Raw genomic sequence first — 22,926 nt, 5'->3', positions numbered from 1 at the left:
CGGCCAAATATTGTATTATCCTAACAAACCATACATCAATTTAGAGAAACTGACCCTTATGACTGGTTTTGTGGTCCAGGATCACATTTTATTTTATCCTGAGATTGTTCATTTTATCCTGTGAAATTTCAGCGTCATATTTAGCCGCTAAAAATCCTTCTGACATTCTGATTTGGTTTGCAAGAAATATATATATCACTGACCCTAAACTTTTAAACGGTAGTGTATATTTGAAACAACTGGTGAAAACATAAATGTCCTTTGAATGTCTGACAAACCCCAGAGTTTCAGATTTAAAGAATTTGACATCAAATCTTATCTACACATCAACTTTATGTAAATTATTAAATTACTTTACAATGTTACCTAAATGTATTATTGTATCTGCCAGCTCACTCTAAGATAAAAAAAGGTAATTACAATGTACTTAAACACACATGAAGCAAGATGCAACACTGCAACAATATTACAGTAATATTAACACCGAAGTCCTCTGAAGTGATTTCTCTACAGTTGAGATGCAAAATGGCACCAGTTGCATTTGTATGAAACAAAAGTATTTCAGATTCAGTCTGACACAAAGTTGCTACGAACAACACTGAATATTAGGAAAGATCAGCCAACTGAATGCTTATATTGACCAATTGGAAGTATCAAGTATTCAAGAGCATCATGCAATAACTCACACTGACAGACTTGCACAAATGACTTCATCGGTATGTGATTAGTTGTGATTATCTGCAATACAGGACACAAAGCCTTGACATTTTTGGTGTGATCTGGTGCAGGCAATATTACCTCATCTTTGGCTAGCTGATAGTATAGACACTGTGGGGCTGCTCCATGGGAGTTAAGATCGCCATCCTCCATCATGGCCCCCGACCTTGTGACAAATTGCCCGTGACGTGGCTCTGCTTGCCAGGCACGGAAGCCTGTTCTCTCTCGCATCTCTCATTCCCTTCAACCTGCCTTTCGCCTGTCCTCCTATTGTTCCATCCTTCCACTGCTCTGAGCTCTCATCTACAGTTTCTCTTTGGCTCAGTATGGAGGAACAGTTTTACGTGCCCATTCACCAATCTGCTTTCAAACCAAAGAGCAGAGAGGCATAGACATGGTAGGAGGGAGAGAGACACAAGTAGAGAAACAAATGCTGCTGCTGCTGAATAACTGAGGGGAACCAATCACAATAATCAAAGTAAAATCCAGGCAGAAGATGGACTTTTGTATCTGCCAGCCTGTAAACAAAAGCAGTTAAATTTTGTATCCAAACACTCTGCTTTGTGACATGATTCTGGCCATTTTATTAGTCTTTCAAATTGTGAGCACCACTTCAAACATCCTCCCAAGTCTCTTGTCTGTAATTAAAAAATGGACCTTATACAGGATGAGACATCTGACTGCATCGAATGATCTATGTATCCAACCCACACTAACTTGGAAAAGTTACAGAATGGAACATCAACCTCAAACAAACAGTTTATGTATTTTAAAGATTTGATGCCACTCACCTTGTCAAATTTGTTGAACTTGTCAAATCCAGTTATTATTTCATCCTTAAAAGCACTCTCTGTATTAATCTGGATTTTGGTTGCCAATCGTATGCCAATCATACATTTTACAAGACTGAGAAAGCGCTTTCCATTTTTGTGCGCAATAATATGCATCAAACACACACACGTTTATTTAGCGTTTTTTTAGTTTATCTAAATTGGTTTCCAATTTTCAATTCCATAGACTAACCAGAAAATGTTACAATACTAAAAACGTTATTTGCTTAATTAGCATACAATTTTTACAAAGAGAAAATGGAGATTTTGTCAGAGTTAACCCACCTTTGGTTACAGATGTGTCTCCAAAATATGGTTAAATAGGTATACATGGGAACAAATCATAAACCTCTATAATTTGAACACAGTCAATTATGAAGACTAACCCTAACTCACTTCCATTTTGCTTTTTAGAATATAAAACTCACCATTCTTACTTCATGGATCAAACAGAGGGCTTTGTCAGACTCACACTAGCAGTTTGTTGAACACTGACCTACAGGTTCACAGCAGAACAGAAAAACATTTGAGCAACAGAGGACCTAACGTAGCAGAGAAAGTGTACTGTGACTGCAGCATTACCTCACTTTTGGGGACAATACTGTGCCCCAACTATAGCTAAGCAAACACACACATACAAACCATGTCCAGATTCATCTCCACAAGGACTCAATAAACCATCGCAGCACTGGCAAAAGGCTCCACGGCATCCAGTAATCACCTTAATGAGTCAATAGGGCCTAGGATTAGTAGTGAAAGCATTATGAGATGCAGAGATGTCACTGGACAGATGACATGGTACTAAAACAAGGTTTCTATTAAAACATCTTTCAACATACAGATTCTAGAGGGTGAAATATGAGTGTCAGGAGAATCTGAAGGATTTCAGATGGTATGAAGCGAGCTCCTCATGCACTGTTGTTTTGGGAGACCAACCAAAGGCTGAAGAGGGGGAGGAGCCGGCAGATGTGGACGGAGATCAAGAATGATATTAGGTGTGGTTAGGAGAGGAGGAAGAGGGAAAGAGATGATACAGGTTTTCAGAACGGAGGAGAAGAGAAAATAAACAGAATACAGTCAGTAGATGGGTGCGGGTGGAAACGTGAAAAGATAGAGAGAGAAAGAGAAGCCAAAGGATTAAAGAGGAGTAAATAGTGGGGAATAGTGTGAGACGGAGGAGAAAAGCAAACACATTTTTAAGTTATGAAGGTCCAGCTAGTGTGTTTGCTCAGATGGTTTTGCTCATACTGAAGAGGGGGGCGCTGGATCAAAAGGCCATGTCATTCTGTAATGGAGCATAAACGTAAGTGATGCTGCTCCTGCTCTCTCCTTCTTTAATAACTCAACTCTATTACCCCACAGAGTCTATGCGAAAACATAGCCTGTGACAACATCCAAAGAACATTTGAAATCAGTTAGCTAAGAGACGAAAGACCCTCTACTCTTTAACCTTCTATGTAGAGCACGATATCTTCACTCTGGATCACTTTGAGACATTGATAGTGCATCAATGGATGTTAATCTAGAGTGGTGGGAGCCAATTTAGTATCAGGGTATAACAAATCTTTGACAAATACAGTAGCCTCGAGATTAGGTAAAGTAGGGGAGACCGGGTGCAACTGTAACATTTCTTTTTTTCTTACAATTTTCCTTACAGACTACATGAAGTAGACATAACTCACAAACTACTTGAAATACACTAGTCATCTTTTGAGACATGAAACAAATACAGGTGCACTGATTAATAATAAAATTGATACATTTTCACTAATCAGGACAAGACTGTAATATTAAATTAAATGCAACGAGTCAGAGTATTACAACTGTCCCCTTGGTGGGGGCAATTGTAACACTGAAAAATAAGTCACATTAACCCACTGGGTCTCAAAGAAAAGCCTACCTCAAAGTAATCACTTTACTGCTGTAGTATCTAATAAAGTGTGTGTGTGTGTGTGTGTGTGTGTATATATATATATACTACCGTTCAAAAGTTTGGGATCAGAATGATTTTTTATGTTTTTTAAAGGAGTTTCTCATGCTCATCAAGGCTACATTTATTTGATAAAAAATACAGGAAAAAAATTAATATTGTGAAATATTATTACGATGTAAAATAACGTTTTTATATTTTAATATGCATTAGAATCTAATGTGATGCAAAGCTAAATTTTCAGCATCATTACTCCAGTCTTCAGTGTCACATGATCCTTCAGCAATCATTCTAATATGCTGATTTATTATCAGTGCTGGAAACTGTTGTGCTGCTTAATATTTTTTTGGAACATGTAATAATTTTTTTCAGGATTCTTTGATGAATAAAAAGTTAAAAAGAAGAGCATTTATTTAAAATAGAAATCTTTTCTAACAATATACATTACCGTTCAAAAGTTTGGGGTTAGTAGATTTTTATTCTTTCTTTTTTTTTTTTTTTAAGAAATTCAAACTTTTATTCAGCAAGGATGTGTTAAATTGATAAGAAGTGATAGCAAAGATTTATATTGTTAGAAAAGATTTATATTTTGAATAAATACTGTTCTTTTTAACATTTTATTCATCAAAGAATCCTGAAAAAAGTATCGCCGTTTCCCAAAAAATATTTTGTTACTGTTACACACTGTATTCTAAAAATAAATCAGCATATTAGAATGATTTCTTAAGGATCATGTGACATTTCACACTGGAGTAATGGCTGATGGAAATTTAGCTTTGCATCATAAATCATTTTTTAAAGGATATTAAAATAGAAACCATTATTTTAATAACATTTTGCAAGATTTTTTCTGTATTTTTGATCAAATAAATGCAGCCTTGATGAGCATAAGAGACTTCTTTAAAAAACATTACAAGTCTTACTGATCCCAAACTTTTGAACGGTAGTGTAAATATATGTATGTATGGTTAAAATAATTTTAGATATCAGGCTTCATATCGAAAAGCATGCATTCAAAAAGCAATGTCAATTTCTATTTTAAATATATTTGACTTATATAGCCTACATTAATCAGCGGATGAGTCGAGAACAGTATTTAACCAAACTTTAACGAAATGGTTCATTAAAAAAAAAAAAGATTTAAATGCATTAAGAAAATGCAATAAAAATTTTTTTAATGTGTAACACTAATACATTTTAAATAGTTTTACATTTAAATGTTCATCTTCTAACAGAAAAGTATGCCAACACAGACAAACAAGGTGTTGACATTGTGTTACAATTGCCCCCTGCCATGATAAAACATCATATGCTAGCTAGCCACGCCTATATTAGCATAGGTTGTTCATGTTAATTGTTTTAATCAATTATCTAGAGATAAAATGTATGTAAGTTTAAATTTGCAGTCATCTAAACTTAAGACAGCAGAAAACAAAATACTGTACATCTAAAAAATAACGTCCATACCTCAAAATCAGTATTTTGGTAAAAACTTCTGCTGAAGTGAAAAGATTGTGCTCCTTTTCCACAGGCAGAGAGAATCCTACTGAGCATGAGCAGATAAAGTGTCATGCCCATGTCTCTCATGGCACACACCATTCCTGTGTCCCAATGTGCATACTATCCATCCTAAATTCTATGTGATTTTAGTAATTTTCAATACTATTTAGGGCAGATATGGTGGATATCTGTTTTGTGGCTTATTAATGTGTCCTGACAGATTGCTGTAAAGCCTCAGTTCAAGTAGAGCCTGAACCATTACAGCGTGAAATAAACATGAATGAACATCAGAAGGGACCTTGTTTCAACCGCGGAAAGACGTCATTGCGTTTTTCAAGTTCAAATCCACCGACGTTTATCTAGTCCTGTCTGATTTGTTTGTTGGACAAAAACGGTAGATTTGGCTTTATGATTGGTCAGATCGCCTGTCAATCAAACTCCTTGCAAAGGAAGGTCATGCTCACTCATAAGGTTAATTATTTGTTTGTTTCCTTATATATTTATTTTTGTGAAATTATCTTTTGTGCTATCATCTATGCAAAGTTGGTGCAATAAAGTAACATCATAGTTAACAAGTACTTGTTTACATAGGATATATAAATGTGATGTATTTTATATTATTTAGGCACTTATAAGCTATAGTTTGACAATGTTCTAATTCAACATGCCAATTTAACTTAACATTTTCTTATATTGATATTGTTTATTTCTTACTCCTTAACAGTTCATCAGCCTCTTAATGATTTAATCTATGCCATCTTTTGGAATATCTGAAGGCCATGTAGTTCTTAACTGTAGCATTTTTTAATGAACCAATAGCATTTATGAAGAAACAACCACCTGCACATTTAGAACCAATAGAACATGCCACAGTAATATAAATCTACAGGGGAAAATATATTCCCTTAACAGATTATCTAATATGAATTCTACAACAAGTTAGACTAAAATTTACACAATAAATAAGCCTACAATAAAACTTGATAAATTCTAGTAGGCTAAAAGTGGTCATGAGTAGTTTAAACATTTTTTAATATAGCCTAGCCTATATTAGTGCTGCTGGTTCAAGACTGTTTTCTCCTCTTTTCATCAGTCTTTTAGGTTTTTTTTTTACCTTTTTACAGTTCGACTTTCCCCCTAGCATTTTAAAGTGGCTGTTTCTCTAAATAATTCAAATAGATCACATATTTGACCATCAGCTTTGTGATAGGAATGGCTCGCATGATACTGCTTATATAAAACAGTTCAATAGACAGTTCAACTGATATTGAGCAATTTACATTAGACATAGCCTAATATCTCGTTACAAATTTGTGCTTCGCCTTCAAAATGAAGCCATTGCAGTATTAACAGTCACGAGTCACCGTAGCGGTGTTCTTGATTTAAGTCTATTTTACAGCAAGGACAATACATTTATAGTTTTAATTATATTTTGAATTAACAGCAAACAATTAATTAAATTAACAGGAAAGTCCAGGCAGCTATAACGATTAAAGACACAGATGAACGACGTCGTTAAAATCACTTTTATAGTAGCCTATAGTGTATAAAAATCACTATACGAGTGTATACTTTTTAGTGTATGTTTTTGTTGTTTTGTCAACCAAAATCCAAGTCTGATAACCTTCCGGTAATTAAGGAAAACATAAGTGGCCAAAATTCCACAATTATTTATTGATTTATTTTCAGTTAAGGCCTAGGACATTATCAGGATACCTCAAGTGCACTTCATCTTTATAGAGTTTTCAGTGAGCACAATAGCATAAAATACAGCATAAGTATGCAAATTGGGATGCATCTTTGATTGATTCCTGAATAAATGAGTGCTATTCAGTTAACTGAATATTTCCATGACTCGCTCATAAAGACAGTCACTTTTGCCAGGTGTAACGATGTTGCCTGTAGAAGCAGTCTCTGAAAATCTGTCTTGAACAAAGGGTATGATACAAACACTGAAGAAATTAAAGGACTGAAAATAACTTGTATAAAAGTGTCTAAACTATATATTCAATTCAGAACAAGTAGTGTAATCAGGATTAAGAAGGTCTGATGTAGATCAAACTGAAGTGCAGAGGCCTTTTTTGGGGGGGAAAGGGTTCATGAAGGGGTCTACAACCCTGACACATATGTAAACACATAAATGACACACATTAGGTGCATACGAAAGCGGATGGCTAGCACATGTGGGTAAGTTTTATTTCACTTTGCAAGGAGCAGTGGAAGTGCAGCAGATGTGTTCAGAAGCATGACTGTGTAAACATCTGAATGTTGAATTTCTTTATCGTTAAATCTATCCATACTTTTCCAAAGTAGAAATCAACCATCAAGTGCATGAAAAATGCTTAAATACATGGAAACAATACTGAATAGCTGAAGCTATTTTCTGTCCAAAATTATGAGGTACAGTGTTAAGTTTACGAATCAGAACCTGTGTCTGTAGCACTCAGTCTTCAGAATAGTTACCTGCTCTAAATTATACATTTAAAGTTTATTTAGTAGTAAACAATCATATATACATAAGGTCTTCCAGAGGTCAGAGTGTAAATATACGCAATATACGCTTGTTACTTTTAAGGGAATGCAGTACACATTGTGAGATTTCAATTTGGAGTTAAACATCAATATTAGCTGGTCAAATTAGTGCATATAGGAAAAAAATCCAAACATCAACTATTCTCTCAAATGACTCGGATGAAACGTATGCCATAAGCTGCTCATTTTCTTCACCATAATTGTGACAAAAGAGGAGGTATTACTGATGGGAAATTGAGCTGTTTTTTGATGAAGGAAACGTATAGCTTAATTTCTGAATAGCTCTATGCAAACAAAGAAGACAGACAAGTTAGCATTCTGTAGTATTTCTTATATTTGTATAGATTTATATATTACACATTTATTACTGACACAGAGCATCATAAAGCAGAGAAACATGGCAGAAATATTTCAAAAAAATTTACATTAGCTGGTAAAAAAAAAACAAAACAAAAAAAAAACAATCACACAAATGTTTTACCATGCCATTGAATGTGGACATAAAAAGAAAGAAAGAAAGAAAGAAAGAAAGAAAGAAAGAAACTAACTTTTTAAATGCTCCAAAATGACTTTGAATATTGACGTGGCTGTAGAGGCAGCAAGAACCAGCTTGCTAACTACACAATTAGTTCATATTCACTTAAAGAAGACAATATTATATTGTATCCAGATGCTACATTGACCAGGATGTTCACCAGTTGATTTCTGCCTCTGTATTGACACCAACACCACATTTTATACTGAATACAAGTAAATTAAAATCACAAATATATATATATATATAAAACAGGTACATAAAGACAGTGATGATTCTGAAGATAAAATCTTTATGTTGTTACTTCACAAAACTGTTAGGCTGCTATCAAAGAGACAAAAAAAGTTCCTGGTGATTCCAAGACATAATTTTAAAGAACTTTGTTGTTTTCAGATTCATCCTTCATTGGTGGCGTTTAGTGTTTATTAGTGTTTTTCATTTTAAGTTACAAATGGTGTTGCTATCGCTGAGATTGGGGTAGCCCTTGGAGACGTGGTCCTCTGAAGAGGACAAGGCAAATAGCCCTTGTATGGGGGACAGACCCCATTAAAGCACTGTAAATGCTCACCACCGGGTTCCAGCAAAAAAAAAAAAAAAAAATGAAGAAAAACTCAAAATGAAGAAATCTCTCATGTGGCACTTTAAACTTCCACTGGCTCATTGCATCATTGTGCTTTTTGATTTGTATTTGGCAAACTTGCTCAAAGCAAAAAAGATAATTTGAGCCATAATTTTAAGAAACTAATGCGTTCAGGTTATTATTAACATTAAACACTCAAAAACAGACGTGACGGCACATTTGGTGAAAACATAAAAATACACTTATGTAAAAAATTGGTAGTCCTACACTAAAAAGTGTGCATGCTTGTAATTCATCTTCATATGCGAATATTCACAATATTTTGGTCTGTTTATCAACAAGGATCTCCCCAAATGGTCAGGTCGGTGTTTGTAATTTGAATTTTTTCACAGTGAAAACTTTCTGTGGTTATTTTGGTATCATTTCGGCACACATCTATAAGGCATTACAGAAAACCCCTGGATGACGTCTAAAATGGGAACAGCACATTCATTTGCACTGAACTGTTTGGGTAAAGCACTCTAAAGGGGTTTGAAGGACAAAGGCTAAAGTTTAGGCAGTGTTTTCCCTTCAGTATCCCATCAGGAAGCATAAAGAACTGAACTGGCACTTCAAAAATTTAGGAAGAGGAAAGGTCACACTATAAAAAAGGGGAAAACATGGGTCTTTTAGACTTAAACATGCAAATTGCCCTGTATAATTATTTTAAGTAACATATAAAGAGGCACTGAGGTCAGTGTATAAGTTTCATTTAGCTGTTAAGCAAGACACACAACTAACCAGTAGGTTCTCTTGACAATGTTAAAGTGAAAATGGCACTAAACTTTAAAAACAATCCATAAATGTAATTAAAAAAGAAAAAAAGAAAGAAACTGAAAACAACAAAAATTGGGGGGAGGGGGAATCTAAATCTATCAGCCGGATGTGCAATGCTCGGTTATGGAAAAGACCACGGACAAGAAGTAAGGCTTTCTTGTGAGAATGAAGTGATCTATTGCTAAAGCTTTTCTCTGGTCTCTCCTTTTCTCCTGTTTTTTTCCACATTTTGTTCTTCTCATTGTCATTGTGACTGACATTTGGGTGAATACAAATGGAGAAATGAATGCTCAACAAATATCCAGAAAGATTGTTAGTGCAGTTTTTTTGTTATTTTTTTTTGCCTAGATATGTTGTATTATACACATATAATTCATATTACAAATTGTTAACTATACATATCAAAATTCCAAACACTACCGTTCTGACTTTATAAAAGTCTGAATTGATCGAAAAGTATCAAAGATTAATGATTTCATTCGCCAATATCCTGACATTCCTCATTTTTTCTTTTCTTTTTTTATTTTTCTTTGTACACAGTGTTTGATATTCAGTGCTACGTTAATATAGTATAAAAATCTTGAATCTCCAGAAGGTGCTTCACTGGAACTGGATCGTTCAGAACGTGGAGAGGAAACAGAAGCATGAGAGGCCTTCACCCAGACAGCTCTCTTTTTCCATCCCCCCTAACGATCCTCCATAAATATCATTGCGAACCAGTGACAGAATTAATGAATGAACAGAAATTGACCTCCAGATTCCCTGCATTTGAGAGCGGACAGGTCTCTGCTCAGATCTCAGCAGTCAGCCATATAGCGGCCTGTGAATGCACACAAACATGTCTCTGGTCAACTCATTTCAACGACAAACCTACATGCTTGTGCATATGTTGAGAATGTGTTGAAATCTAAACGGTTATAATAACACCATGATCTTGAATCATAACATCTTCCAGTGAAAGTGTAAATGTTGCTTTGGTGAAGTCTAAAGTCAACCTTACCAGTGGCAAATCTCTTCTTATTGAGGGAGAGACGGTAACCAGAGCCGACCAGTTCCATATCTACACCAGACAGAGTGCTGCCTTCACTGAAGAACTGAACAGCCAGGGTGGCAGGGATGGATGGACCATCAGACAGCTCAAACTTTGCTCTCAAAGAACCAGAGCCTGACACATACAAACATAGTCAATACCGAAATACTCTGTGCCAGATGATCTTTTAATCTCTACAACATAATGTAGAAAATGCACTGCGGTATCTGCTGAATAACAGCTTTCGGAAAACAATTTTTGACCTTTTTGCATTGATATATTAATTGGTCTATAAAATTCCTATGGGAAATGAGAAACAATACTATTGTGCACTTACTCACAAGCTGAGAGTCTGCTATTAAATACTAAATAGTTTTTAACTGCCCCAGAAGTACAGAATGAGGTGTTAAAAAAAAACTGGGAAGGAAGTTTTGAAAATGACTACAATAACCTTTTATTTCAAATGATCAAGGAAAAATTTTACTTTTAAATCAAAGGTTCATGTACACACACACACACAAATGCTACTTAATGTAAAAAAAAAATAAATAAAAAAATAAATACATATATTTGTTCTTACCTTCATTTTCAGACTTGTCAGAGATATCACTCAATTTCCATAATGACTTACTCTGTTCTGCGTTCCTAATTAAAACAGTAACAATCACGTGGTTAAAGGGACTCTATGATTATGTATACACCGCTGTTTAACAGTTTGGTGTCAGTAAGATTTTTTTTTTTTTTTTTGAAAGAAATTATTGCTTTTATTAAGCAAGGGTGCATTAAATTGGTCAAAAGTGACAGTAAAGACATTTACATTTTTTCAAATAAATGCTTTTTTTTTTTTTTTTTACTTTCTATTCAACAAAGAATCCTGAAAAAATGTATCTCGTTTGCCACAAAAATATTAGGCAGCTCAATTCTTTTCAACATTGACAATAATAAGAAATGTTTCTTGAGCACCAAATCAGCATATTAGAATTAGTGGTCGACCGATATATATAGCCACGGCGGATATATCGGCCGATATTTTTTATATATATTTGGAATTTTTTCAAATATCGGCATTGGTCGATAAGTTTTTCTGTTTGGCCGATGTGTTTGAGGTGGGACTTTTATTTTGACGGCGCTGAAAGCGACAGCGCCTGAGCACACACCGCTCACATTCTCCCTCTTGTTCGCTGTCGTCGTTCAGTTCTGTCTAATATGGATAGAAGTCTATCTAATAATCAGATAGAACTGTTAAACAAAGGAATGAAATTGTATACAAAAAAGTATTATAACGATTGCTTTAATATTATTAGTAATAGAAAGGCAAACATTATAATACGTTCTCGTTTGCCGTCAGCATTCAGCAAATACGCATATATCATTTAAACAAATCGTTGAATGACTAATGAACATTTAATTTCACAAAACTTGCAGACTTAGTCGAATCTAGCTGAGATGAAGTGTGCATTTGTATCCTGCATGATCGCGTGTTCTCTGCGTGACCGTCGGTCCGTGCAAATTGAATGCTGACAGGACGAGAGTTCTGCTTGACTGGAGACGCACGATCGACAAACTTTAAACTAGTGATTTCAAATTATGCTGCACTTTATGCATTTGCCCACTGTCATATTCATATCATTTTCATTATGTGCTGTATGTAAAATGAGTGTTACCTTGGCTTTTTTTGAAAAAAAAAAATATATATATATATATATTATTTCCAATGCTCACAAACGGAATACTGAGTGCCCTGTTGGTTACAGTGTTAGTGTTTACTTCCTTTTTAATTAGATTTTTATTAAATATTTATTTATTTGTGAAAAATGCTTTGTCTTCTAAAGTATAAGTATGTTTATTTTACACAATTATTTTTAATCCATTTTCAAATGATTTCAAATTTCTTAAATATAAATTAAAATAAATAAAATTATATGGGCTTAATATCCACCATCGGCCACCCTGCTTTCCAAGATATCGGCATCAGCTGTCAAAAAACCCATATCGGTCGACCACTAATTAGAATGATTTCTGAAGGATCATGTGACACTGATGACTGGAGTAATGAAGCTGAAAATTCAGCTTTGCCACCACAGTAATAAATTACATCTGAAAATATATGAAATAAAACATTTAAACGTTAGTGTATATTATGTATATAACTTAAATATTACAGTGAATAGGTCCATACAGCAGTGTTTTTATCACAAGATAAATTGTGTGTTTGTATATTTGTCTGCCTACTCCCTCCAACTCACCAGATGGCATTGGGAAGTGACTGCATGTTTGTGACACCTCCATTGACGGGCACTAACATCTGTAAATTGGTGAGAGCTGCGGGGGGCTGCATGGACTCTGGGTTGTATCGGTAGTCCACTCGCAGGTCTGTAGTACTAGGAGTGCATTTCCAGTACACCACAAGGTTCAGAGGAGTTGACTGAATCCCATTTGAACATACCTGAGAAAGGAAGGCCAAAGGATCTTTGCTTACCCACCAATAATCGGGCAAACTAAATATTAGGGGTGCACCGATCAGATATTCAGGATCGGTATTGCTTCGATACTGGCATTTTCTGCTGGATCGGGGTATCGGTCAGACGAGACCGATCCAAATCCGATATAGTGCTATACTATTCTGTGTTACTGTTAAGCCCCACGAAAGGTACAAAAACATTATAAAGCACCATAAAGTTTCCGTGCACTATATTTCAAGTGTTCTGAGACCGTTCCATAGTTTAATGTGAGGTACGAATATTTAAGTCGTTAAATTCAAGTTCTCGTAAACTCTTCTCTCTGCTGCGGCTGTCAGTCATCCTCCATTGAGCGTTCAAACTGCGTGTTGCTTTCAGTTACGACAGTCAAGACGACGAAACTCTCTCTAGGATGATGCAATGTTCCTATTATTATACTTGATTTGTAGATAAACATCAGCGTTTTTATTTTGAACTTTATCTTGCTGGAGTTTAGTGCTAATTCTAAATCCTGTTACTTTCTATCGGGTGTCTGTTAGAGGTTCACTACACTGGAGTACAGAGCACTATGAATTGTTCTTCACGCGCACAGTAACTGAAATTTAAAAATGTTAAAAGAAAAGGTTCAATAAACTAATGCACAGATTTAAAGGGGTCATATGACGTTGCTAAAAAGAACATTATGTTTTGTATTTGGTGTAATGCAATGTGTTAATGCAGTTTAAGGTAAAAAAAAAAAAAAACATTATTTTCCATATAATGTACATTATTGTTTCTCCTCTATGCCCCGCCTTTCTGAAACGCGTTGATTTTTACAAAGCTCATCGTTCTAAAAAAGCGAGGTGTGCTCTGATTGGCCAGCTATCCAGTGCGTTGTGATTGGCCGAATGCCTCAAACATGTGACAGAAATGTTACGCCCCTTAACATACTGTGATGCCGTCTCCCAGCAGGACGAGACTCAGTCCAGCTGCTCTGCTCGTGCACATCCCATCATCGGTTCTCTTTTAGCAGTTCAGTCAATGTACTGTAAGGAGTAGCTGAATAACTCGGGATATTGGTTTATTTCGGGTCAGAGGGAGTGTCAGGCACGTTTATAAACCGAATAACTTAAGTAATTTGTGGATTAGTGCGTACTGGAGACGCGAACAGTTTCAAACGATTCAGTTTGATTTGGTGAACTGGATCAACCGGTTCACTAAGAAGATCTGGTTAAATAGAACGATTCGTTCGCGATCCGAACATCACTAGACGAGACAAAACCAGTAAAACACATTACAAACGAGGCATTTGTTGCATCCAGTGGGGACATAATTACTGATTATAATGACTTATACTGTCTTTTTACGCGTTGCTTTGCGTATCACGCTGCGTAAACATAAAACCATGTCTGCATTTGTGATCGGAGAAACAACAAACGCTACTCTACACTGCTCAAAACTCACATTTGAATCATCATTGGCAAATTATTTAAATATTCGCTTTCACAACAAAACACAGCGACTCCACAACATGGCAGCGGCGGCAACAGCGAGAATAAAAGTTACGCCTTCTTTCTTTGTGTGAACATTTGGGCAGCGTTATACAAATCTTCCCACATCGTGACGTAGATATGTGGGGGTGTGTTAGAATGAGCCGTTTTAGGAGGGTGTGGTTGACTCTTAACTTTTATAAAGAATATCTCTTTGGATTTGAGACTTTAGTCTTTGCAACTTTACAGATCTTCTTTATGCACCAAGAGCTTGTAACACTCAAAAGAGAAAGGAAAAATTGAAATCGCATCATATGACCCCTTTAATACACTACGCATCAGTATATCTTCCCTTTGTGCTTTGAACTTTTCTATGTGGAGCGCTGCGCGTAACATTCCGCATAAGCGCTTCATGCCGCTCTGTATTGGAGCCTTTCATGTTAATACTTTTGCGCAATGAAAGATTGTTAATAGCCTTTCTTGTTCTGTCTTACCTATCATATGTTGCTGTCTCATTAATGTGCTATAAATGCAAAATAAATTTAATTTATTGCATATATTTATATATAATTATATTTACTTGTTTTTCATGAATGCATATTATAATACATAGAGCAATGTGTAACATTTTACCAGATTACACCTATACATTTACTTTTACCCCCACTAAATGTTTTTTCTCTAAATGTTATTATTGTGAACTCATCATTTTTGAAGAGTAACTTTTGCTGCTGAATTATCCACTAACCTAGTTTATAATAGTATTATGATTATATATTTTTTAATTTGTTATTTTTCTTTATAATGAAGTTGTCTATATTTAGTAGATTGTGTGTAATACACAAAAGAGTGATGATCAGGTCAACACACACTGAGGTCAAAAAACTGTGCTGGTATCGGATTTGGTATTGTCTGTAGAGTCTGGACCAATCAGACCAATCAGACACACCATCTTTCAGTAGATTTAACAAATCAATTATTCATTAGATTAACAAATCGTCACAGACCCCTCACCCAATAAACATACTGGGTGCCAGGTTGTCTGCGAAAGACACCAGGCCCCTGGTCACCATGGCAACCAACACTGATATCACTGGTTTTATTGCCCAAAGGAATGTGGGTAGAGAGAATCACTACATTTTCCATAGGAAGAGACACAATGCACAATAAAAATGGGCTCTTCTCTAACTAATTAATAGGAAAACCTTTCTTTGAATGAGCACACATATCCTTCAGGTCATTGTGTATGTTGTCGTTATATTGTATACTGTTTATGCAGGCTTGTGATGGAACCACTCGTTTCTGTCATCTTACCTATATGTAATTCTACCATGTTTAGTATCCATGAATTCGTCTTCTAATGATGATCTGAACAAGAGTGGATATTATATGTTGGTACCTATGCAACATATATGTGTTCTAAGAATCTTTATTAGTTTGTGCATCAACACCCCAAGCGAATTACATTTGCAAATTACCATGCCCTCACACAAAGGGTCGTAAAACCCTCCAGTAACTACAACCTCCCGCTGGGGATTTCAGCCTTTCTCATTGGACAAGCCCATCTTGAGAGGCGTGAATCTTCTCAGACCTTAAAGGCCTCACATCAGTGACCCGCCTCGAGTCGGTGGTTCTGTTAGGTTCTGAGAAGATGTGAGCTACAACACTGCAAAAGACACCCTAAGTTTGTGCCAGGCCTCGGGCCTTGACTTTCCATGTGCGTGTGTGTGTGTGTGTGTGTATGTGTATGTGAGACTAGTTTAAGTGTTTATGCAGTATGTTAGACTAGTTTAAGTGTTTATGTAGTTAATAAAGTCTTACTTGTATCACACTTGACGTTGTTCATTGTTTGCTCATAACTGGAGTCCCTTAATCATGCAGATTTATGCTACAGGCTCTGTGTAGAATTGTACAGTAAGAAAGTTATTTCCCTTAACCAGGAAATTAACGTTCTTAGAATTGACAGACAGTTGACCCTAAGAGGTCAAGTAAATACTTACAGCGGATCTAAATATTTATAATTAATTATAACTAGTTATGATTAATTATTCATATTTCCCCCTGAGCTGATTTGCTACATGTCCGATACTCAGAACTTTTGGTATCGGATCGGTTCTGAAAAAATGGTATCGTGCCACACCTACTAAATATCAATAGTAAACATGCAAGTATACTAGACCAGCTAGTACTAACATGCTTTACTTGTATGCTTTTTGAAGAATTCATAGGCTAACAGAGAACTATCCCAAAGATAACAGAATGAAAAACTACAAACCTGGTACTTTAAGATGTCCACGTTGTAATAAGATGCAGCAGGGTTCTGCTCAGAGCTCTTCCTGAGGTACGCTGTCAGTGCAGGCATGTTCAGCCAAAAGTCTTTAGTGTCTGTGTCGCTCTGGGAGGAGTCACTGGAGTCACACACACACACACACACACACACACACACACACACACACACACACACACACAACAGAGAAAACACTATTAAGAGCTCAATAATTCATTGCTGCATGTCATTGTAGCAGCATGGAACAACTAACCCTACTGCAGCAGCTCAACTATTAAATCACAAATCCCTCCTGATTTGATTAGTCATGCCTGGGAGCTGCTGGCACGAACTCGCACAACAGCAAAAAGGATGTGGATGAGTGAGAGCAGCATGAGTTTAGCCTGAGCACTTGATGCTAATATGTGGAATCATGATGAAAATAAGAAGGCTGTTACAAATATACAAAATATTTCAAGCCAGTCTCTCTCTTATGCCCACCAAGGCTGCATTTATTTGATTAATAACACTGTAAAAACTTTTTCAAAATATTAATTTATTCCTGTGATGGCGAAGCTGAATTTTCAGCAGCCATTACTCTAGTCTTCAGTGTCACATGATCCTTCAGAAATCATTCTAATAGCTGATTTGCTGCTTAAGAAACATGTCTTTATTTTGGCAGTTATCAACAGGTGTGCTGCTTTTTGTGGAAACCGAGATACATGCTTTATAAGGATTCAGTTCAAGAGAACAACATTTATTCGAAATATAAATTGTAACATTAAAATGTCTTTACTATCACTTTTGGTCAATTTAATGCATCCTTGCTGAATTAAAAAATTTACTACCTTTCCAAAAAAAAAAGTCAACAATAATAATAATAATAATAATAAAATACTGACCAAATGGTAGTGTAACACAAGCAGAAACACAAACTCACCTGTGCAGTAGTTGCTGGTTGGGCATGATTTGCTCTAATCTGCTAGTGTTTGAGAGTTTGAAGCTGAGTACAGCAGGAGACGCAGTAGAGGTGAAAATCTTGATGATGCCGCTGGGGAAGGACAGGGTCATGTCTCCTGTGATCTTCACAATGCACCTAAATTCACATGTGAGGATTTTTAAAAATCATTTTACAGATATCACATTCGGGGCTGAGCATACACATGAATTATTTCAGAAAATAAAAAGTTTCCATTTTCAATTATTTTCTAAAACTGTATTAATTGTATTACTCTTTGATGTTTCTAGGCATGGAGATCACAATTGTACAACTCTCTATGTCAAATGTATAGAATGTCTTTAGAAGTCTGTATGGTCTTTGCAGGGCAGATGATGTGAAACTCACTTGCTGGGATCTGCTCCTTTGAAATAGGCATTAACTGATTCTGTGAATGCTACCGCAATGGGCAATGCATCCTGGGAAGCCAGTGTCACTGGACTGGGCCCACGAGAGGTCCCTATGAGAGAAAAGAAAAGAAAAAAAACATTTAAAAACAGTAATTTAAGTATGAATCAAAAATACTAGGAGGAATGTGATTGAGTTCGCAGTGACAAATACTGAAAGATCAACAGGTAAAACGAAAAGACTTCTTTGAGCAATTTCTGCCAAGCATCCTCATCAGCCACAATACAACACAGCCACACAATAGTCAGTTTTATGAGTAGAGATCATCCACGTTAGTTTGAGGCAAGAAAAATCCACCGCAGATCAAATGGCGTGTTACAGAATGGGAATAGGGTGTGGTTTAGCAGATGGGGCAATGCAGTTGGTTGATCAAGGACAGATGATCATTTCGGAGTTTGTTAGTAAGTTAGAACAAAATGTTCTTCTGGGTTCTTTCCACTGTACCTGCAGGAGTCTCACATCTCTTCTCAAATGTGGGCAGTTTCCCCACGAACAGATCGTCCTCTTAATTCAAAATGAAAGAAGGAAACCAAAAAGAGAAAGAAAAATAGGCCGAGAGAACAACCCAACAGTGAAGGGTGAGCATGGAGTGATCTGGTAAGCGATGTGTTGACCATATAATTAAATAAAACGTGTGGAGCATTATTTGTGCATGTTAGCTTTCCTTAGATGTGGACATGAGTATAAAAAAAACGCAACAAATAACCCAATACATTTGAATTTTATTGTGAATGTGGATGATGTGAATGCAGATTTTGTGTGGGCAGCTTGTGTTCATCTTAATGTGTGAAACTGAAGACTCACCGACAGTTGGTGTGTTGCTGGTGCTCAAGGAGGTGTTGGAGCTGAGAGAGGAGGAGCTCTCGGCACGAGCCAGAGGAGCAGCGGGAGGAGGGCTGGAGTTGGACATCTTATGAGGGCTGAACGGTCGGCCCTGCAGAAAACAACTAACTGATTAATAATTCACTGCATTCAATCTTCATTTAGTTCGGGTTCAGTCCCTATACTATAGCCTGGGTGAGGTGGAATCAGGGAATATCTTCTTTACTCACAGCCTCATTGATGCCCGTCAGTTTGCCAGCAGGCAGTTTGGGCCGGGATAATGGTCTTGGAGGCGGGACAATGGTTGCTGTGCCCAGGGGAGTGGTTGGCCTGTTTGGCGGTGGTACTGTGCCAAAAAAAACACCCACAAATGTTAGAACCACAAGACGTGCAAAAAAGGGGGAAATATGGAAGTAGCATACTCTGAGCATGATTGAACCCAACAATGCTGAAAAACATTCAAAATGTTGCTACAATAGGTTTGACATTACACAGTCTTGCAGAAACAAGCTAACAGTCAAATCTATAGTTTATACGTAATGCACACGCAAGGGCCAACGTCACAATATAAACAAATTATAAATTATGGACAAACAAAGTGAATACAGAAAATAAGTATAAAAAACTAAATCAAGTAAAGAAACGAAACGAAAAGAAACATCTGCACCTTTTAAACCATCTTAGTCATATTGTTTTGGAATTAGAAAATGCTGGATATGATATTTCTGAGCGAATTTGCAGACATATTTGCACTGAGATGCTTTGGCAGGTGAATCGGAAAAAAAAAGTCAAACCAAACTTAGGCCACATTTTCTTACTGTATCCAGCTAAAAAATGCATTATTTAAATAAATAATTAATGCAGAAAATGTAACAAATAAATAGATTTTCAATTTGAGTAACTTTACTGAGTATACTGTATAAAACAAAACAAATCAAACTAAACTTGGGCCAAACATTTTCTTACTGCATCCAGCTAAACAGTAATTATGACTATGATGGCTTACAGGTTTGTTACATTTGTATTACTTAAATCAATAATTAATGCAGAAAATGCAAAAATAAAATAAACATTTTCACCAATCAATCAAAAAATGTAAAATTAAATTCTAACTGGAGGAAAAAAACTAATAAATAAAAACCAAATCCACCAAATCGGTTACAATAAATGAAAACAAGTTACATAAAAAATTAGGTTTGTTAAATGCACACTACATATTTCACTGTCATGTAGCCATGGGACAGTGTTTGAACATGCTTAGAACTCTCACTCATTCCTCAATATTACCATACTGCATGGGTCGAGCTGGTGCTTCCTTTAGAGAGGGGGCACTCTCCTCTCTCCCAAAGCTGCCAAATGTGTCAACAGGCTCTCTGGAGAAAAGCTTGGGCTGTTGAGAAATGGGCACTGACCGAGGCCTTGGTGGTTGATGGGACAGTCCACGACATGGCACAAAGGCATCATTAAAGGCAATCCATTGGCTCTGGGCCCAGGATGAAAGTGCGTCTGGACCAGTGACGGGAGCACTGAGAGGGGGCTTGTGGGTAACATAGTCCTTAGGAGCAGCCTGCAGAGCTGGAAGCACACTCATAGCTCGAGCTGGGCCAGGGTGGAGGGGAGCGACAGCCTCATCAGGGAGCTCCCAAGGAGAGGAGAGAACAGGGAACGGCGGAGTGCATGGCTTGGCAAGACCGGCAGGAGGAGGGAGTTTGGAGGGAAGGGGAAAAGAAGGAGCCTCGGTAATCTCAAGACTGACTACTGAAGGAGAGGTGGGCTCCGACTGTAAATCCACTTCTGTTACAGAGGTCATCAGAGAGAAAAGAGTAATACGCGGTTGTTAAATATATACCACATACTGACAGGCATGTTGAAAAGACTACATGGAGGAAATAAAAAAAACAGGAAAAAGCACAGAAGATTTAATCTGAATATGGAATCTAGCTCTATATTTCACATAATTACATAAAAACTCATATTTTAAAACCAAAACTAGGAAAAACAGACCTTTTTAAATGAGGCAGTATCAGTGAAAATGATCAAAATATATATAAAAAGATACAATTGAAAGTAAATCATAAGTATACAATGATTAAAAAAAAAAGTAATAAAAATGAAAAAAGAAAATAACAAAATAAAAGATAGAAATTACATTTTTCAAATAAAACAATACTATAAGTGTGAATAGAAATTATAAAAAAACAATGGTCAAAATATTGTAGAATCCCACTGAAATATGCACTTTTAAAGATCCCTAAAAACATATAAGACAACCTGGTGATCGAAAGCAAACTACCAGCTAAACTTCATGCACCTCTGTCAGTCACAACAAATAAAACACTATAACATAAATTAGTTGAAAATATTTAAAATGACATAACATTGTTAAAAGGTATGGGTCAATGTGTAAATTCTGTACTCACTCTTATGTCGCTTCAAACCTGTATGACTTTTTTCCCCAAGGGATTGAGTAAATTATGAACTTGTTTTACATTTATGTAAACTTTCCTAAAAGCACTCTGTTGAAAATATTCATATTCACAGATACATCTCTTAGAAACATTAGGGGTGAGTTCAAGCAAAACATTCCAATCATCATTCACATTTTTGCATATTTTGAGCAATTCGGGTCAGAGTCCGTTATGGAAAGAGTTTTATTCTCACGATCAAACCGCAAGCATGGGCAATAGCATTACCTGGGTCTTCAAAAACCCCATTATTTAACTGCAGTGGGAGAGATGTAGGGAAAGATGCTAAGAAGAGAGAAGCCAGGTCTGAGAAACAAAAAAGCGTTGAACAAATACAAAGAATGAGAAAATAAAAGGAAATCAATATAAATAAGGCTCAATTAAAACAAATGAGAGAAACAACACTAATCAAAAGCCCCAAAAAAACAACAACCCTAAATAGCACAATAGCTCACAGCAGGGAAAAAAGCAAAAATGCAAGTGCAATACCTCGCTATGTTACTCACGTCCTATATCCTCTTCACTGCTCTTTTTGTTCCTTTGCCAGGTCAGACCCATAACAAGATCATGTTTGACAATGTCTGTGACATGGGGACTCCAAACTCCGCCCTCTGACCTCTGAAGGTGCCAATTAACTCTGGATTATGATTGGCCCTCGCAGCTAAGGTCAGAGCTTGAATGACGGGTTGGCTTTTTTTAGTGACTGCATTGAGTGGCTTAACAAGAAAAGCGCTCAATTTTTTGCAAACGAATATAACATTCACCCTAGAATTTACCCACAATATATTTTCCAAAATAAAGGATTACAACATAGAATTAAAAAGTCTAAAACATTTTCTATAAAATAATTAATAGCCACAAAAATAGATTTGTGTATATGACATACTGTCAATTCTGTGAAAATTTACATTGGGTTAAGACAACTATCAACAGCGCCATTCTCTAAGATATGGAAGCTCCTAATTCCCAGATGAGAAAATGACATTTCGTTTCAACAATCAAGGTCAAGAGCTAAGGAGAGGGAGATGCGTAGAGCATGAGGGAGCACGTATACTATACTATACTCACGGCATACACAAGGGGCTTTTTTCACAAATGCACATTTTTGTGTAAACGGCGTAATTTGTGTTAAGAAATACAAGTATCCGTAAACAACTGAGATATATTTTTAAAAAGCCCATTCTGTAATTCCAAAATGTAAAAAATACAAAAACAAAAATAAACAAACCCGCAAATTAGAAACACAAACAACAACAACAAAAAAATCCCATGGCATTCACAAAAGATTTCATACTAAAGCAGAGGACAGACTGAGTGAAGTCGCTGTGGGATACGAGGGTTTCCGTGACAACAGCAGCCTGAGCAAGCTCTCTAGAGGAGACTGTTGTGGACTGGAAAAGCCCAGACACTTTCACCAGCCTGTAAGCATCATCAATAATGAAGGAGGTCAGACCTAAGACAAGCCTCCCAGAGGCTGGGGGATGGAGGGGTGAATGACTTACGACTGTCTGCCTGTACAGTGTGTGTGTGTGTGTGTGGTCGATGAAGAACGTTCTGACTCCATTACTGT

The 22,926-nt window shown here is 36.4% G+C and overlaps 1 protein-coding gene across 3 annotated transcripts in view; it reads right to left on the bottom strand.

The window, feature by feature from the left end:
- Positions 1-9,333: 9,333 nt before the first annotated feature.
- The window catches only part of LOC107596769 (FCH and mu domain containing endocytic adaptor 2), a 44,949-nt gene continuing 31,356 nt past the window's right edge, over positions 9,334-22,926 (bottom strand). Inside the window, exons 18-28 of one of the 3 annotated variants that reach the window (XM_016287577.1) lie at positions 20,179-20,685; positions 19,122-19,237; positions 18,874-19,003; positions 18,514-18,573; positions 18,010-18,121; positions 17,605-17,760; positions 16,674-16,806; positions 12,717-12,916; positions 11,051-11,115; positions 10,441-10,605; positions 9,334-10,260 (exon numbers count right to left, since the gene is read on the bottom strand). In XM_016287577.1, the coding sequence (XP_016143063.1) occupies positions 10,238-10,260; positions 10,441-10,605; positions 11,051-11,115; positions 12,717-12,916; positions 16,674-16,806; positions 17,605-17,760; positions 18,010-18,121; positions 18,514-18,573; positions 18,874-19,003; positions 19,122-19,237; positions 20,179-20,685 (1,667 nt within the window). In that variant the 3' untranslated portion in view covers positions 9,334-10,237. The remainder of the gene's footprint in view (positions 10,261-10,440; positions 10,606-11,050; positions 11,116-12,716; positions 12,917-16,673; positions 16,807-17,604; positions 17,761-18,009; positions 18,122-18,513; positions 18,574-18,873; positions 19,004-19,121; positions 19,238-20,178; positions 20,686-22,926) is intronic. The other 2 variants (XM_016287584.1, XM_016287592.1) reach the window with 2 other exon arrangements.

Source organism: Sinocyclocheilus grahami, unplaced genomic scaffold, assembly GCF_001515645.1.
Source record: "Sinocyclocheilus grahami isolate Dianchi unplaced genomic scaffold, SAMN03320097.WGS_v1.1 scaffold12.1, whole genome shotgun sequence".
Classification (NCBI taxonomy): domain Eukaryota; kingdom Metazoa; phylum Chordata; class Actinopteri; order Cypriniformes; family Cyprinidae; genus Sinocyclocheilus; species Sinocyclocheilus grahami.
The sequence above is the reverse complement of the archived record's forward strand: the minus strand, read 5'-3'. Positions and strand labels throughout refer to the sequence as shown.